Source organism: Callithrix jacchus, chromosome 4, assembly GCF_049354715.1.
Source record: "Callithrix jacchus isolate 240 chromosome 4, calJac240_pri, whole genome shotgun sequence".
In the NCBI taxonomy this organism is placed as follows: domain Eukaryota; kingdom Metazoa; phylum Chordata; class Mammalia; order Primates; family Cebidae; genus Callithrix; species Callithrix jacchus.
Genome location: NC_133505.1, coordinates 85,227,537 through 85,244,954, shown reverse-complemented (window position 1 = coordinate 85,244,954; position 17,418 = coordinate 85,227,537). Strand labels below are relative to the sequence as shown.

The 17,418-nt window shown below is 39.8% G+C and overlaps 1 protein-coding gene across 4 annotated transcripts in view; it reads right to left on the bottom strand.

Annotated features, from left to right (window-relative positions):
- Positions 1 to 17,418, bottom strand: part of LOC103792517 (uncharacterized) — a 174,325-nt gene that overhangs the window by 91,233 nt on the left and 65,674 nt on the right. For all 4 annotated transcript variants that reach the window (XR_013534834.1, XR_013534836.1, XR_013534835.1 and 1 more), the window contains exon 2: positions 4,038 to 4,191. Coding sequence is in view for 1 of the 4 variants with exons in the window: in XM_078370710.1 (XP_078226836.1) it covers positions 4,038 to 4,191 (154 nt within the window). In the remaining 3 variants the exon portion in view is untranslated. The remainder of the gene's footprint in view (positions 1 to 4,037; positions 4,192 to 17,418) is intronic.

Here is a 17,418-nt window from a genome sequence, read left to right as displayed (position 1 = left end):
AGAAGAGAGAGTTTTTTCTTTTTTATATCTCCAAGTTGCTTACATTCCTTCATATCTTCGTTTCACAAATATTTATTGACCATCTACTAGGTTTTATGCACTTTGCTAAATAGAGTTAGGGATATGCAATGTAGCAGGCAAAGAGCTCTTATAATTAAGTTAAAAGAATATAGTCTCTCTGATCAAAATAATCTTGGCTTTTATAAAAGTTTAAGGAAAAAAAACAGGGAAAGGAATTTTCAAAATTTCAAGAAAAACTTGTAAACCAGAAACTCAAATGAATGGAAGTCAGATTGCATCTACATAGACATGGAAGAATTGGACTGACAGAAGTTCAGAAAATAATGAGCACTTTTGAAATTAGTCTCTGATACTCCAAATAGTATTATTTTAGTTCTTTGCTTCTTTAAAATTCTCCTCTAAGAAGTTTTAGAAACCTAATGGCCTCCCCCTCATTAATTCACAGAGCCTCTGGAGGCCAAAGAAGGGACTGTCAACCTTGTGTGGTGAAGCCGAACACTCAGGCCTTCTAGAGGAAATGCTCACTGCACATTTCTGGAAAGCAGTTTGGCAATATCCACCCTTCATTTCACATGATTATTGTGGAATAATTTACCTCAGACCTGGCTTTAGGAAAACTGAAGAACAAACTGATAATGGAGCCCCAGATCAATCTTTCCTTCCTTCCTTTCTTCCTTCCTTCCCTTATTCCCTCCCTCCCTCCTTCCTTTCTCTCTCTCTTTCTCTCTCCCCCCCTCCCTCCCTCCCTCCCTTTCATTCTTTTTTGAGGCAGCATCTTTCATGTCACCCAGGCTAGAGTGCAGTGGTGCAACCACAGCTTACTGCAGACTCCACTTCCCAGGCTCAAGCAATCCTCCCTCCTCAGCCTCCCTAAGTGGTGAGATTATAGGCATGAGCCACCACACCCAGTCCCAGATTTCATTTTTTATACATTTCGCCCTTCTTAAAGGGCCTCCTTTACCTCCAGTTGCTAGCCTCATGTTCTCTGTCCACAGACAAACCTGTCCCTAGAAAACAATCTTAGGAGAATCATTCACACCATAGTTCACATGGGTGATGTGTCTTTTCCTTTTTCCATTGGTATTTGCACTAGGCAAGGGTCAGCCTCTTAAATAAGAGGAATCAATTCTAAATTTCTTATTTTATCATCTTAGAATTGGAAGTGTGGAGTGACTTTCAGCTCTGACATCCTGTGGTTCTAAATGTGTAGCATCATGTTTGGCCATATTTTACTAGGTATTATGGGGCTGTAGAGGGAGCAGAGAAAAGCAGGAGGGTAAAACTCTTTGTGCAAGAGCCTTAGTTAGGGTGATTTTTCTTACAAGTAACAACAATAACATAAAACCTAACAGTAGTTTAGCCAAGAATGTTACTTAATTACTCACATAACAGAAAGTCTAGAGGTGGGCATTTTTGGGTGAGGGTCAGCAGCTCAGCACTGCCAGGTCACCTAGTCTGTCTCTCTGACCAGCTTGTCTTCCCCATCATGATTCCTGAAGGTCTGCTGTAGCAGCAAGTATCACATTCTCACAGAACAGTGTTCAGGGAAAGGAAGGAAAGTCAAAGAGCTGGACTAACAGGACTTTCCCGCTTTGTCTGGGAAGATTCTTTCCCAGAGCCATCAGCAAACGCTGCTTACATCGCATTGTCCAGAACTTGGTCATTTTGCCATCTCTAGCAGTAAGGAGTTGATGGACACCAATCACGATTTATCCTCTAGAGTTGGGCACATTGACACATGAGAAAAATGGAGGTTTTCTTAGCAAGGGAAAACCAATAGCATCTGCCACAAGCTTGAAACCATATCACAAAGGAGCTTCTCTGAATAGGTCTATGACCAGGCTTAAAAATGGTTGAGGTCAACCCAGGTATGGTGGCTCATGCCTACAATCCCAGCACTTTAGGGGGCTGAGGTGGGCGATCACTTGAGCTGAGGAGTTCAACACCAGCCTGGGCAACATAGTGAGACCCCATCTCCTAAAAAAAAGTAGCAAGGCAAGGTGGTATGCACCTGTAGTCTCAGCTACTCAGGAGGCTGATGTAGAAGAATCACTTGAGCCTGGGAGGTTGAGATTTCAGTGAGCCGTTATCATGCCACTACACTCTAGCCTGGGCAACAGAGGGAGACCCTGTCTCAAAAGAAACAAGAAAGAAAGGAAATGTCTGAGGTCAAATACCTGTACTCGTTAAGATCCCCTCTATCTTCCAGATCCTACCTTGCAACTCTTTGGGTTAAGAAGGGAAGAGGGTGTATGAAGAGAATAGATAATGATGTTCTAAGTGGAAAAGGGAAACAGGATGGTGTAGCACTATCTCCAACTTTCCTATTCTAGTAATTTCTCTCACATTTTTATACTTTAATTGTATTCTGCTGAACATCTTCACTTATATCTACAAACTGATAGAAAAAGTAATAGAATGTTTTGATTAGGCTATTCTCAAACTGAAATGGTCCGCAGATGGTTGTATTCAGTTTTATTTATTAATTCAAAATCTCTACTTATCAAATACTAGCATGCTAAGAAAACAGATAATTTGATCTGAGGCCTCTTTCATTGTATATGGACTAGTGTGTATGTGTATGTGTCTGTGTCTGTGTGTGTTGAGATGGAGTTTTACTCTTGTTGCCTAGGCTGGAGTACAATGGTGCGATCTTGTCTCACTGGAACCTCCACTTCCTGGATACAAGTAATTCTCCAGCCTTAGCCTCCCGAGTAGCTGGGATTACAGGCACCTGCCACCATGCCCAGCTAATTTTTTTGTATTTTTAGTAGAGACCAGGTTTCACCATATCGGCCATACTGGTCTTCAACTCCTGACCTCAGGTGATCCACCCACCTTGGCCTCCTAAAGTGCTGGGATTACAGGTGTGAGCCACAGCTCAGGGCAGGGGGCTAATGTCTCAAATATTATGCAAATATTTTGTCTGTAATTTTAATTTTTTAAATAGTTTTTGTTAATTTTATTTCTTCTTATTTTTAGAGACAGGGTCTCTCTCTGTTCAGGCTGCAATGCAGTGGTGTGATCACGGCTCACTATAGCCTTGAACTCCTGGCTCAAGCAATTTTCCTGCCTCAGCACCCTGAGTAGCTAGGACCACAGATGCATTCTACCATGCCTGACTAATTTGTTAAAAAGCTTTGTAGAGATAGGGTTTTGCTAAATTGCCTCACCTGGTATTGGTAATTTTAAAATTGCTGTTTTCCCAGGATAGCCTTAGAGTAAGATCAAAATTCTCAGACTTCATAAGGGCTAAGCAAAACATTTGTATGAGGGCTAATGCAGGAAAAAAATAAGAATGTTTAAATGACACATTTTTAAAATCAAAGGGACAATAGTTTTATTGATTCCAAAGTAGAAAAACGTCTCCATTTTTAGGATATACAGACCTGTTACATTCAATAGAGGAAAGACAGTTTCAAATTTTTCATTTTCATTAAAATGTTGATATCTTTGCACTTTTGAAAAGAAGCAACTTAGATGCAAACTAATCTTTTGTCTTTTATAGTTGAGTAGAATTTTACAGTTCATAAAATTTGTTCATATAGATTACCTCATGTTATCTTTCAATTAGTGTGTCAAAAATTACTGTTATTCTGATTTACAGATGAAGATACACATTCAAAGGAATAAAATTACTTACCTAAGATGATGGAATGTTAGCAATGAAGTTAGGGCTAAAATTAGATTGGTATGTGTGCTGTAACACTTACTAGTGCCTATTCTGTGTCAAGCACCATTATGACACTGGAAATAATAAACGAATAAATATCAGACCTAACAGTTATTAAAGACTAGGTGTCAGGCACTGTCTTAAATGTTTACATGCATTATTTCATTTAATCCCCTCAACAAACCTATGAAATAGGAACTATTAAAATTCTCATTTTACAGATGTAGATACTAAAGTCTAGAGAGTTGCATAAGGTAATACTTCTAGATATGGGGAATTACTGGCTCTTAATCATTTAACAAGCACACATCTCTCTCATTTAATCATTTAACTGAAGCCATACCTGGGTTGTAGTTATCTCCTCTCTGCTTGAGCTGCTCATGAGTTTCATCTGTGCAAGGTAAAGCCACATTGGGAAGTGCTGGCTGCAATAATCCATGGTTGTCTCTACCAGTGTTCTGCATTTTTTCATGACTTTCAAGTTGCTGTGATGGAATCTGAAGGAGGGATGAACAACCAAAATGCTCACCTGCCAGAAGAGCAAGGTTGCTGCTAGTCTCAGCCACCACTGAAATCAGAAACTCCAGTGCTAAATTCTGACCATCTCTTGCTTTTGCTTTTTTTGTATGTTGGTTTCATTTTTTTCTCATTACAGATGGCTTTCTTTTCAAATGGTAGTAATCTCAGTCACCAGTAGCTCATGTAATCATCTTTATCTTTTTGGTTTCCACCAATTGGAGAGGGTCTGACTTTCTTGGTCTAGTTGGAAATAATTATACAAAAGGGCTCTGACTGGCCTGGCTTATATAAGAAGCCACCCCTGGGCCAATCAGATGTAGTTAAGGCGATACATCATGTAAGACCATGTAAGAGCTGACAGGTATAGTTGTGCAATTTGTGCAATTCTCAAAGATGCCCAGCAGGAGGGCATGTAAAGATCGAAACCAAGCCTGTTGTCTGCTCACCACACCATGCAGCATGGAGTAGGGACCTTCCCAGATGAAGGGATTACCTTTGCCTCTCTCTGACACTGGGTTTTCCAAACTGGGCACTCATGGAGCTAAGCCCTTTTTTCACATTTATTAGGCTAGTGGTAGCCATGTGTAGAATATGACAGCTTCTGAGGAAACCATGTATTTGTAGATTGAGGAAGAAAAGAGAAGCATTCATTTCAGAAGGAGAAATATCAGAACACTGAGAGAAAACTTAAGCTATTGACTGTGCTTTGAGTTGCCTAGTAGTACTGAAGCTATAAAATATTTTCAACAGTTTTACAATCAAGTCATGGAAAAAATGATAAATAGAGGCACTATGGTATGAGTAACAACCACCGTCATAGCAAGATCTAAGCAGCACCTTGGAGAGCAGCTTGCTACTTTTCCCTGGCAGGCACCATCGCTGCGGATAACTCAGCTCTCTTGCACTGAAGTTCAAAAACAACTTCACAGTTTTTATGCAAAAATAGTCTGAAATTTAATAGAGATGCCTGTTAGTTTGCACTAGCAAAGTGCTACTGAAAACATCTCAGGTTATATTAAAATGATACATTTAGCACCAGGCTTGTGGAGCTGTAAAGACATTTAAAAAAGAAAGTGATTTCTCAAAGGCCAAAGTAAGTTTTCTCTGGAATACAATTATGCTACCTCTACCCAGCAGGTCAGGCACATCCTCCAGAGCTGTGGCTGTGTGGAGCTGGTAAGACTCAACATGTGTAAAGATGGGCAGTAAGAAGCAGACTCCAGGGCTTGACCTGCTGGCCCCAATTCAATGCAGTCTATCCAGCACACAAGCCAAGATGTAAAGTCCCCAGTGTAGTTATTCTGGGTCAACCAGTTGCCTTCTTTCTGGGAGACACATAAAAAACTTAAGACTGTGAACTTTGAAAACTTCATCAGGCAGAATGCAGTGAGGGGGAAAACTGATATTTCAAAGGCTGGAACAACAAACTCACTGTTTTATGTTGCTGTGGCATCTTCCCAAGCTTAAGAAGTTTTTGAATTTTAGACTCTCCATGAGCAGGTTCTATTTTCCTTCCCTCTTCATTGATCCTTGTTCCTTTCCTGCAGTCGCCTTTCTTTGATGGCCCCAATTGATGTGTGTGACTTAACCTCTTTCTATTTTCCTGCTTCCTCTTTCCTGGAGGTTTCTCTTTGTTCAGTGAAATAGGTCCCAGAGAAATGAGCAACAGTGGGGACTCAGAGGAGCATAAAAATGGTAACAAAGCCATTCAGGGTGAGGATGGGCAATGCTCAATCAGTCTTCTCCCTCTCTCCTTCATTTCTCTTCTTTCTTTATTTTCTTCTTGTATGTCACTCGTCATCCATTCTTCATTTCTTCTTTTGTCTCTCCTCATCTTTCCTACCTAAAACTAAGCCCTCCTTACAGAACTTATCTTGTCAGGAATACTGATGGCATGCTCACCTCATTTTAAATTTGGTGATAGTTTATTGAATTAAAACAACATACTTTCAACAAGGGACTCAAGGGACTGCATGGGAAATGTGTTGTGTGTGCAGAAATCAACAGACTAACTCTGCCCTGCCCTTCCCCATGTGTGAAACTTGTTTTTGGTTAAGTAGAAGTTGCATGTATCACTCCTGGGCGGAAGTTTTAAGGGCCAGTGCTTTGCTGTGTTCTCTTTCTCTCTGCCACAGTAACTGGGCACATTTCAGATGGTGCCCCCCTCAGCCTGAATCCAAGAAAGAGGATGACTGAGCAGAGACCACAGCTGACCTGCAGTGGGCAGGTAGCATAAACTAGAAATAAACTCTTCTTGTTTTATACATAGAGATTCTCAAGCAGTTTGTTACTGCAACATAATGTAACATCCTCACTGTTACAGTGCAGGAGCTGATGATACCAAGGCTGACAGAGTGACATTCTTTCTATGAGTAACCTTTGTGGAAAATTGCACCACGAAATTGCTGCTTGAAAATCACTGAAATCAGAAAGGTAGGTCAGTAACAGAGTATTTCTGGTCCTTAGCATCTTAGTTTTCTTATGTTTCAGACAGAAAAGGATACCAAATCAACTATAGTGCTGCCCTGTAATCTCTTCTTTCTACTCCCTGTTCTCTGACATTCAGCTGGGCCTGCTGGTTCTTTACTGGTAACTTCCAGGGATAGGGACACTGCTGCCTCATTCATTGGTGTGTTAGAAGAAAGGGCAAGTCTTTCCCTGATTTCCAGCAGCACAGCAGAAACCAAGCTGTACTTCGAAATAGACTTTATTGAAGATTTGAGGAAAATGGAAGAGAAATGCAACACTGAGTAAACTTTACAGTTATTAGTCAGGCATGAGCCTATCTGCTGGTTCTCTCCCTCTCTCCTGCACAGATGGAGACTTTCTACTTACATACTCTCCATCCCTTACATTCATCCCCATGTTAGAAATGGCTCAGGAATCTCCCTGTCTTAGACCTCTGGCCCCAAAGAGAAGGAAAATGTTGCTTACATTTTCCCAAGTTGCTTACAAAATCCTTATTTGTTATTCTAGGCCTGATCATTTCCCAAGATGACTGACTCTGGCATCCCCTGTTCCTTTAGAAGAAACTGTGAACTTTGGTACAAAGTTCATGTACCATAATCTGACCTCATCTTCATGTACTATGATCTAACCCTATGATTCCAATAAGACAATCACATAACTGTACCAGAAAGGAGAAAATAGGCTCTGCTCTGGCAACAAACACTATAACAGGTCAAAAGCAATCAACACAAACATTCATTTCTCATTTATATGAAGCCTGATCTACATTGAATAGTCCTACCACATTATATACACACACCATATGTAGCCCCTGGGAGCTATGGCAGGAAAAGGAAAGCCGGAAGGTTGAGGGGAATATGGTGGCCTACATCACTTCCACCCAGATAGCCAGAACTCAGCCTCAGGGGCCCAGTCAACCCCAGGGGAGCCTGGGAAGCTAACACTCTCTATGAGTCCAACAGGAAGAAATGCATTAGTAAACGCATGGCAGCATCTTTGCCACGTACCTTTCCCAAGGTTTTAGGTAATCAATCAACAATTACATCCAAGCAACGGATACTAATAGTCCAGCCCAGATGGAGTTGTACCAAGCTCAGCCTCAACACTTCTGATTCTTCTTATCAAGGTCTTTTAAATAATTCTAGAATGTTATCTCATCCAGGATCACCTTTTAACTTTAATACTACAGAAATGTAGATCAAAACAGAGGCTCTTGACACAAAGAGTAGTTCAGCAGAGGACATTAAGTGGTATCAGGAAACAAGTGAAATATAAAATATATTGGATGAAAAACATGTCTCTACAGGTACCCAAGAGAGAAAAAAACAGTAGAGAATTTAAAACACTTATTCTCAAAATTGTAAGAAAAAGTTACTATATCTCATCAAAAACTAGATAATATAAGAAGTCACTGGCCTAAAATTCCTAGAACATAATTTGAAGGGACATGAAAGAATGAGTGTAACTAATGGAATAACGCTGGTAGTGAATTAAGAACTACAGAAACTATGGTAGAAATGATCTCTTTTCTCAAGGGCAGAAATTTTAAAAATAATGTCTCAAGGATGGCTCATCATTCAGAAAGGTCTTTTATGTAGTATTTGTACTGTATTCAGGAAAATTTTTCATGGTGTTTCTATAATATTTATTTTTTAGAATGACTTGAAATTTATTAATTCCAGACCTTTCCTTCTTCTTTGTCTGGCAAAATCCTGTTCCTTTGTCAGTTTCTCTGTGAAGTTTCCTCTCATTCTGGACAGGGTAAATACTTCTATTCTAGGTAATTCTATTGCATTTTTCTCCGCACCTGTTTACCACGATTTTTTTACCTTAATAAATTGTGATTTGTCTTTTTTATGACTTTATATACTAGTAATGCCTTCCTAAGGATGGGAGGTAGGTATTTTCATGCATCTATCCCAGTGACTAGAACAGTATTTGGCACATAGGAGTCATGCAATCTATGTCAACTACATGGATGAATAGCATTTAAAGGTACCAATATTTCCCTATCATACTTGGTCATATGTGTGTGTTTCATGTGTTGTGGGGTTATGAATTGTAATTATATCTGTGTAGCATCATGTACGAAGGGAAGTATCTAAAATCATATTTAACCTATCAAAATAGTTCACTGATTAAAATATAAAAAAGGTTTGAGAACTATTTATGTAGGCAATTCCACCACAGGAAGAAAGTCTGAGGTTCTTATTTGCCAAATAAAACTTGTCATACTCCACAGTGGTAACCCCATATTTACCTCTGAGCCATTTCCTTTATAGTTAAAATCAGAAAATTAAAAAATGTTTCTTTTTTTTTCCTTAAAGGCACATGACACACTAATGTAATCTCTAGTAAGTATTTTAGAATATTTTTAGTGTGAAATAAAGAAAATTATCAAAAATTTTTTCTCAGTATAAACTTTTAAGCCCACATGATAAATCAGCATTTAAAACAAATTTCTTCATGTGAGTTATGATTTTCTGATTTACCATGCATTTTCTAAGAGGTAAGCATGGTAAATCTTGCTGAAAAACAAAATGAGAGAGTGGTAGATGGCCGGGTGCAGTGGCTCACGCCTATAATCCCAACACTTTGGGAGGCCAAGGTGGGCAGATCATGAGGTCAAGAGATCGAGACCATCCTGGTCAACCTGGTGAAACCCTGTCTCTACTAAAAATACAAAAAAATTAGCTGGGCATGGTGGTGCTTGCCTGTAGTCCCAGCTACTTGGGAGCCTGAGGCAGGAGAATTGCTTGAACCCGGGAGGCGGAGGTTGCAGCCTGGCGCCTGTTGACAGAGTGAGACTCTGTCTCAAAAAAAAAAAGAGAGTGGTAGATTTTAATTGAATTATCCTAAAACTGCACTGCTACATTTTCCCATTAATTATAGGCAATGGTATTTGGTCATTTGTCAACCCCCCTGCAATTTTTTTTCTTCCAGTAAGTCAAAAAGTATTCTTTGGGGCATTTAGGATAAGTTGTAATAACACAATTGATAGCTCTAAATAATTCTCTTCTATCATTGTACACAGTGAATATTATTAATGGGAAACTTTTTGCATGGTCCCTGAAAATAGCCAATAACTCAACTTGTCAGTATTTTGATAACTACAGGCTTCAATTCAGCATGAAGAAATATAGGATTCCATTTAGCAGTTTCAAAAGTAATGAATACAGATGATGAACTCTCTCCTTTCAGGCAAAGAGACGCAAATTATTATACCTAGACACTTACTTCTAATAACGTCATTTCAATTTACCTCTCAGTTACCTGATATTAGAAGTATTTATTTAGGTGGTGGATGAGAATTTAATCACCATTTCAGAATTCCAGGCCCAGTCTGAAGCACCAGCTGAAATTCTTATCAGCAACTGAGTGACAATGTTTCTTATCCCTTCCCTATACTATCTTATCTCCTTTCCTTTCTACCTTTCAAGTTTATTTCTAAACATCCCAGAAATAACTCTTTGAATGAGGACTAATCATGAAATCAGGGTAGTTGTCACCTTGGCATGGCTTTTGTCTTGATCCCCCTTCCATCTTTACTCACTTCAAGACACAGATTATGCCTCCTTTTTAAAAATATACTTCTTCCTTGCCCAAACACCCTCAGTCTGGTTGAATGAAAAGGAACAGATGTCCTCAGATAGCCTAGCATCAAGCTGCAACTGAAATGGGTGAACTGCCAATATCAGGATGCTCATCTCACTAGTAAGGCCATTCCTCAGACTGCATAGCCTCCCGGATCCCATTGTTTTGCCATTGGTAGGAGCTACCTGTTCCTTTCAACTTCACCCAGCTGCAAAGGTATGGGAGTTCCTCTCCTAGAGTACAACCCATCTTTCTCCAAAGTGTGTTAAGAGTTAAAGGGCATGTAAATTTTAATGCTTTCTTAAATAATAATAATAAATAAATAAATAAAATGAAAATTACATACAGCTTATCAGCTGCAAAGCTCAGGAAAAGTGGAGCACATGAACCAGACATTCAAACAGCTACAAAAAAAAAATAAAAAAAAATAAAAAGATTCCCCAACCTATTTTAGCTGGCACAAAATGTCATGCTGTTTATGGTGTTAGTCCCACACCTGCCTCAACACTTAGGTTTGTCTTCTCCATGTTCCCATGCACTTCATGCTTCCCTTCTGTGTCAATCTGCATTGCACTCATCCACTACTCCTGGAGTGGGGTATTAGGCTATAGGCTCCCTGAGGGCAAGTACTGCGTCATACACTTCACTGTGTCAAGAGGGCCTAGCATGGTGGTAGAACATGCTCAATAAACACTGTTGAATGAATGTTTGAATTGTCAAAACGGACAGACAGCAAGATGAGAGAAATGTTAGCTTGGGTACTTCTTTTGTACTCATAGATTTCTTGCATCTGCTTTTTAATGGGATTTTATTTCACTTTTCAAATCAACTCTGATGTAAACAGCAGAACTATTTTTGAAGACGGTCTGTTGTAGCTAGCTCCAGTGATGTTCTAGCAAATGTTTATTGATAGAGCTGATTTCATACCATCAGCATGTTGTCACCGAGCACAGCATTGAAGAGATATTCAGTAGCACATCATTTAAGAGTATTTTCATCATATAGGTACAATATGAGAAAATTACCTCAAGAATATAGATTAGAGTAAAATGTAGCAAAAATAAGAAGTGAAGGAATATGAATATTTACTACTTTTGTTTTTAATATAATTTAATTGTAAGTTTAATATTTTTTAATAATAGATGTATGTAACAATTAGCTTGTAAAATTCCAAATAATTTATTTCTCTTATGATACTGTAGGAGTTGACTCCAGCACACCACTGAATAAATATCCTTATAAGTACCCTTCAGTACTTATAAGGGTACAGTACTTATAAGGTTTGGGACCTTCCCCCTCTAGCCTAGACCCCATGCAGAACCACTTTAACCACTTCATTGCTAGCATTCTCCACCAGGAATATGTGCGGTTTAATTAAAACAACTAGCTGTTTTGGTGAATAGCAGAGAAATACAAAAGTTTGTAAGAAAGGGGAGTGAGATCAGAAAGAAGGTTGAGACATTCTTTAACTCTCTACAACCTTACTACGTAGCTTGAGCTGCAGGTGAATAGCTTGCTTCAACTTAGTAATTTGTATTGGATAGCACTGGCCACTTCTATGCCTTACTACCTCCACAGTCCAGCTTGATTTCAGTCCCACATTTTCTGTCTGTGTTTTCTGTCATGTGTGCCTCCTTCTCAACCTTCTCAACTGCAGAAACCTCTGAAATTACACCTCGTTCCAAAACTGTCTCTTGACTTTCGATGAAAGGTGATGACTCCACCAATACTGCTCTACCATACCACATGAAATTTGCTCGTTTTTTTAAACCACACCAAAATACTTCTATGGTGCCTTGATTTTGTAGTTATATTATAAATGTATTGAATATTTTCATCACCCTTTTCTATATATGCTTCAGACTGTCTACTCTTCATGGGACGTGTATTTTCATAGATTTAAGAATGGTAATTTTCTTTCTTTTTTTTAACTTTTAAGTTCAGGGGTGTATGTGCAGGTTTGTTACATAGGTAAACTTGTCTCATGAAGATTTGTTGCACAGATTATTTTGTCACCCAGGTAATAATCCTGATCCTCTTCCTCCTCCACCCTCTACCCTCTTGTAGACCCTAGTGTGTGTTGTTCCCCTTTATGTATCATGTGTTCTCATCATTTAGCTCCCACTTATAAGTGAGAACATGAGGTTTTTGGTTTTCTGTTCCTGCATTAATTTGCTAAGTATAATGGCCTCCAGTTCCATCCATGTCCCTGCAAAGGACATGATCTCATTGTTTTTATGGCTGCATAGTATTCCATGTTATATATGTGTCACACTTTCTTTAGCCAGTCTATCATTGATGGGCATTTAGGCTGATTCCACGTCTTTACTATTGCAAACAGTGCTGCAATGAATATACACATGCATGTGTCTTTATAGTAAAACAATTTATATGCCTCTGGGTATATATCCAGTAATGGGATTGCTAGGTTGAATGGTATTTCTCTCATGTCTTTGAGGAATTGCCACACTGTCTTGCACAATGGTTGAACTAATTTACACACCAACCAACAGTGTATAAGCATTCCCTTTTCTCCACAACCTTGCAGGTATATGTTATTTTTTTTTTTACCTTTTTATAGTCATCCTTACTGGTATGAGATGGCATCTCATTGTGGTTTTGATTTGCATTTCTCTAATGATCAGTGATACTGAGATTTTTTTCATATGATTTTTGGATGCATGTGTGTCTTATTTTGAGAACTGGATGTTCATGTTCTTTGCTCACCTTATAATGTTTTTTCTTGTAAATTTATTTAAGTTCCTTATAAATGCTGGATAAGAATGGTAATTTTCATGATGAGTTAATTGATAGATGTAGATTCATGTATATGAGCAGCAACACATGAAATGGTGACTCTATCTTAGAGTATGAGTCCTCTTTAAAAAGCAAGTAATGATAATGATGATAATGCTTTCAAACTTCTGGCACTGTTCCTGGGTCTTAGCACATTCTTCATGCATGATAACCTATACAGAAATTGTGCCAAGACACACTCTCAAAAATCTGCAATCATCATGTCTTTTCTTATATATATCTTCTAAGTTATGGATACATAGCACATAAACAAATTCCAGTTATTTTGTGCTTTAAGAGTAAAGAAGCCATTTTTCAGTTGCTTCATCCTTAAAAACAGAAACAACCATTAGATTTTATTTCTAAATGTTTAATTCATTGCCACACTCATCATAATCTGGGCTACAGATGGCAGACATACTTTCAAAAATTCTATTTCTAAGTAAACAGCATTTCCTTGAACAGCTCTGAAGAGAGAACATACATTATTTACATTCCTGTCAGTTCTCTGCATTTTGCCCAAGTTTGCAAGCATACTTTGGATGAGCCTGATATCACTATAAAGCAAGTGTGTGCTCTCAAATTTGGTTAAGGAGAGAAAAACCAAACTAGAATAGAGGAAAATCCCTTTCCAAGAGATTCTTTTGGTTTGATTGCTTTACTTTTAAATTTACATATAGCTTACTCAGTCTTTTTTAAGGCAGACTTATCATTTCCATTCCTATTTTCTCTGCTCATAAATACCTGGCCAAATCTAGTTCACTTAATTAACAGCTCTCTAAATAGACTGAGCTTTCTGCCTTAAGGGATGAAACACTGGAAGGCAGAAACTTCTGTATTGCTTGGCAAAGATCCAGAAGTGCCTAATCACATGCTTGAACTGAAGAAATACAACAGACCCAAATGCAGATGACAGGAGCAGAGACGGAAGCCAACAGGCACAGGAGAGAATGGGGATGGAGAGGCGGTGAGCCTTTCTCTGTTCTCCACATCTGAAAGGCTGGTTTTAGGCATAATATTTATGAACTTAGCAATATGTATGAATAAAATGAGCTCAAAAATCAGACCAAGCAGGTAATAGTAAAACCATCTTACCGAAATTTCTGGAAACAACACTTTCAGCCACTTGACATGTAAGTGTATATCCTTTGGTCATGGAAGTATGAAACATATAAGCAAAATTTTAAAGAAAAAAAAATTGAAAAACTGAAGATAATGGAAATTATCAAACTAATAAATTTACTAGACACAGTAATTTATACCTCTCTACAGCAAGAATATTAGCTGTATTTCTGAGGTTTGCTACTAGCAACACTGATTTCTGGGCTGCAAGATAACTGGGGCAAAAGTCATTCTGGGATCCTATTGAATTGGCTAGCTATATGCTTTTAAAAAGCAATTACATATTTCATACGGCTAAGATTAAAGTGGAACAGCAATATTTGGAACTCAAAACATTTGTGACAATTAATTACAGACTGATCACATTTTATGTCCACATATATATATATATATATATGTAGTTTGTATTTTAATACATATAGTTTGTATTTTTGTTTTGATGTGGGGTCTCTCTGCCTCCCAGGCTGGAGTGCAGTGGCACAATCACGGCTCACTGCAGCCTGAACTTCCTGGGCTCAAGTGATCCCAGGAGCCTCCAAAGTAACTGGGACTATGGGTGTGAGCCATCACAACTGTCTATTTTTTTATTTTTATTTTTGTAGAGACAGGGTCTCACTATGAACCCTTGGGTTCAAGCAATCCTTTCACCTTGGCCTCTTAAAGTGTTGGGATTATATGCATGAGCCACCATACCCTGCTCTTTATTTTTGTTTTTTTTTTTTTTTTACTCCTAGGCTGTTCTGATACTTGACCAACAAGGATCAACTAGAGGAAAAAAACATATATGTTTTAAAGATAGATTGCGGGGAGAGACTCAAGATGGCGCTGTGAGAACAACCCAGGATTGGAGCTCGCGTTGAATCCGCAAACGGTGAGTCAGAGCTGCATTTACAGACTGATCTTTGTTGCCCACAGAACGGGGAAACTCCCAAGTATAAAAAGACATGGGACGCCAGGCAGTAGGTCTCCCTGGCGAAGCCGGCAGCCGGGGCGGCAGTGGCCGGCCCTACCCAGCAATCCCCACAGGGCGCGCTTGTCCAGGTGCCCTGTTGAACCGGCAACCTGAGACTTGAGAGGGCTGGACTTGAGACTGAACTAGACTTGGACAGTAGGCCAGCCCAGGGGATTGCAGGGACAGAGCGTTCGGGATACCCAGTGGGACGAACAAAACCGCGATTTCAAACTATCCCGAGCAGACGGTCTGAGACGCTCTATGGGGGAGGGGCATCAACCACTACCGAGGCAACCCGCCCCAACTGAGATACACGCCCAATGCTGACGCAGCCAGCCGTTGCCGAGGCAACCCGTCCCTACTGAGATACACGCCCACTGCGGACGCAGCTTCCCGTTGCCGAGGCAACCCGTCCCTACTGAGATACACGCCCACTGCTGACGCAGCCTGCCGTTGCTGAGGCAACATGCTACAACCAAGAGACTCCGCCGCAGGGCGTGGCGGAGACCACAGCAGAGCCTGCAGGAACAGGGCGAATCACACAACAGCAGGGCGGAGCCTCGGCAGGCAAACAGTGGCTAGTCTGCCTTCTAGCTGGGCAGGACACCTCATCGAACATCCAAAAATTAAGCCCAAACCCCTCAACACAGAGCATTTGAGAAAAAAAAAAAAAAAGGGTTTTTTAATGAGCTCTGTTGCAGCAGAATAAAACATAGCAGCCTAACAGCCCTGAATGAACAACAGAGCGCACAGCTCAGCAATTAAGCCCGTATAAAGTACAAACTGTCTCCTCAAGATGCTCCCTGACCCCTCCATATCCAAAAGACTGACATTAGGCAGGCATCATCCTGGGACAAAGATAGCAGAAAAAGAAACTGGTAGCATCCCTCGCTGTGCCACAGCTGCTAGAGGTGCACCCCAGACAAGCAGGGTCTGGAGTGGACCTCAGCAGTCATACAGCGAAGGGGCTAGACTGGTAGAAGGAAAACCAAGCAACAGAAATACTTCATCATCAACATTCTGGGTGTCCACTCAGAGACCCAATCGAAAAGTCAGCAACTACGCAGACGACCAGCGGACAAATCCACAAAGATGGGAAGAAACCAGCGCAAAAAGGAGGAAAACACCCGAAACCAGAACACCTCACCTCCTAGAAAGGACCAAAACTCCTCACCAGCAAGGGAGCAAAGCTGGACGGAGAATGACTGTGACGAAATGACGGAATTAGACTTCAGAAGATGGATAATGAGAAACTTTTGTGAGCTAAAAGATCATGTATTAAATCAATGCAAAGAAACTAAGAACCTTGAAAAAAGATTTGTAAAAAGATTCGAGGAAATGATAACAAGAATGGATAACTTAGAGAGGAATATGAATGAATTAAAGGAGCTGAAAAACACAATACGAGAACTTCGCGAAGGAAACACAAGTTTCAATAGCCAAATTGACCAAGCAGAAGAAAGAATATCTGAAGTCGAAGACCAACTCAATGAAATAAAACGAGAAACCAAGATTAGAGAAAAAAGCGCAAAAAGGAATGAACAAAGTCTCCAAGAAATGTGGGACTATGTGAAAAGACCTAACCTACGTTTGATAGGTATACCAGAAGGGGACGAAGAGAATGAATCCAAGCTGGAAAATACTCTTCAGGACATCATCCAGGAAAATTTCCCCCACCTAGCAAGACAGGCCAACACTCAATTGCAGGAAATACAGAGAACACCACAAAGATATTCCGCAAGAAGAGCAACCCCAAGGCACATAATCGTCAGATTCAACACGGTTGAAATAAAGGAGAGAATAATAAGGGCAGCCAGAGAGAATGGTTGGGTCACCCACAAAGGGAAGCCAATCAGACTCACAGCAGATCTCTCGGCAGAAACACTACAAGCCAGAAGAGAGTGGGGGCCAATATTCAACATCCTTAAAGAAAAGAACTTTCAACCCAGAATTTCATATCCAGCCAAACTGAGCTTCAGAAGTGAAGGAAAAATAAAATCCTTTGCGAACAAGCAAGTACTCAGAGATTTTGTCGCCACCAGGCCTGCTTTACAAGAGCTCCTAAAAGAGGCACTACACATAGAAAGGATCAACCAGTACCAGCCATTCCAAAATCACACTGAATGCTAAAGAGCATCAACATAATGAAGAATCTACAACAACTAACAGGCAAAACAGCCACTTAGCATCAAAATGGCGGTATCAAATTCACACATAACAATATTAACCCTAAATGTAAATGGACTAAACGCACCAATCAAAAGACACAGAC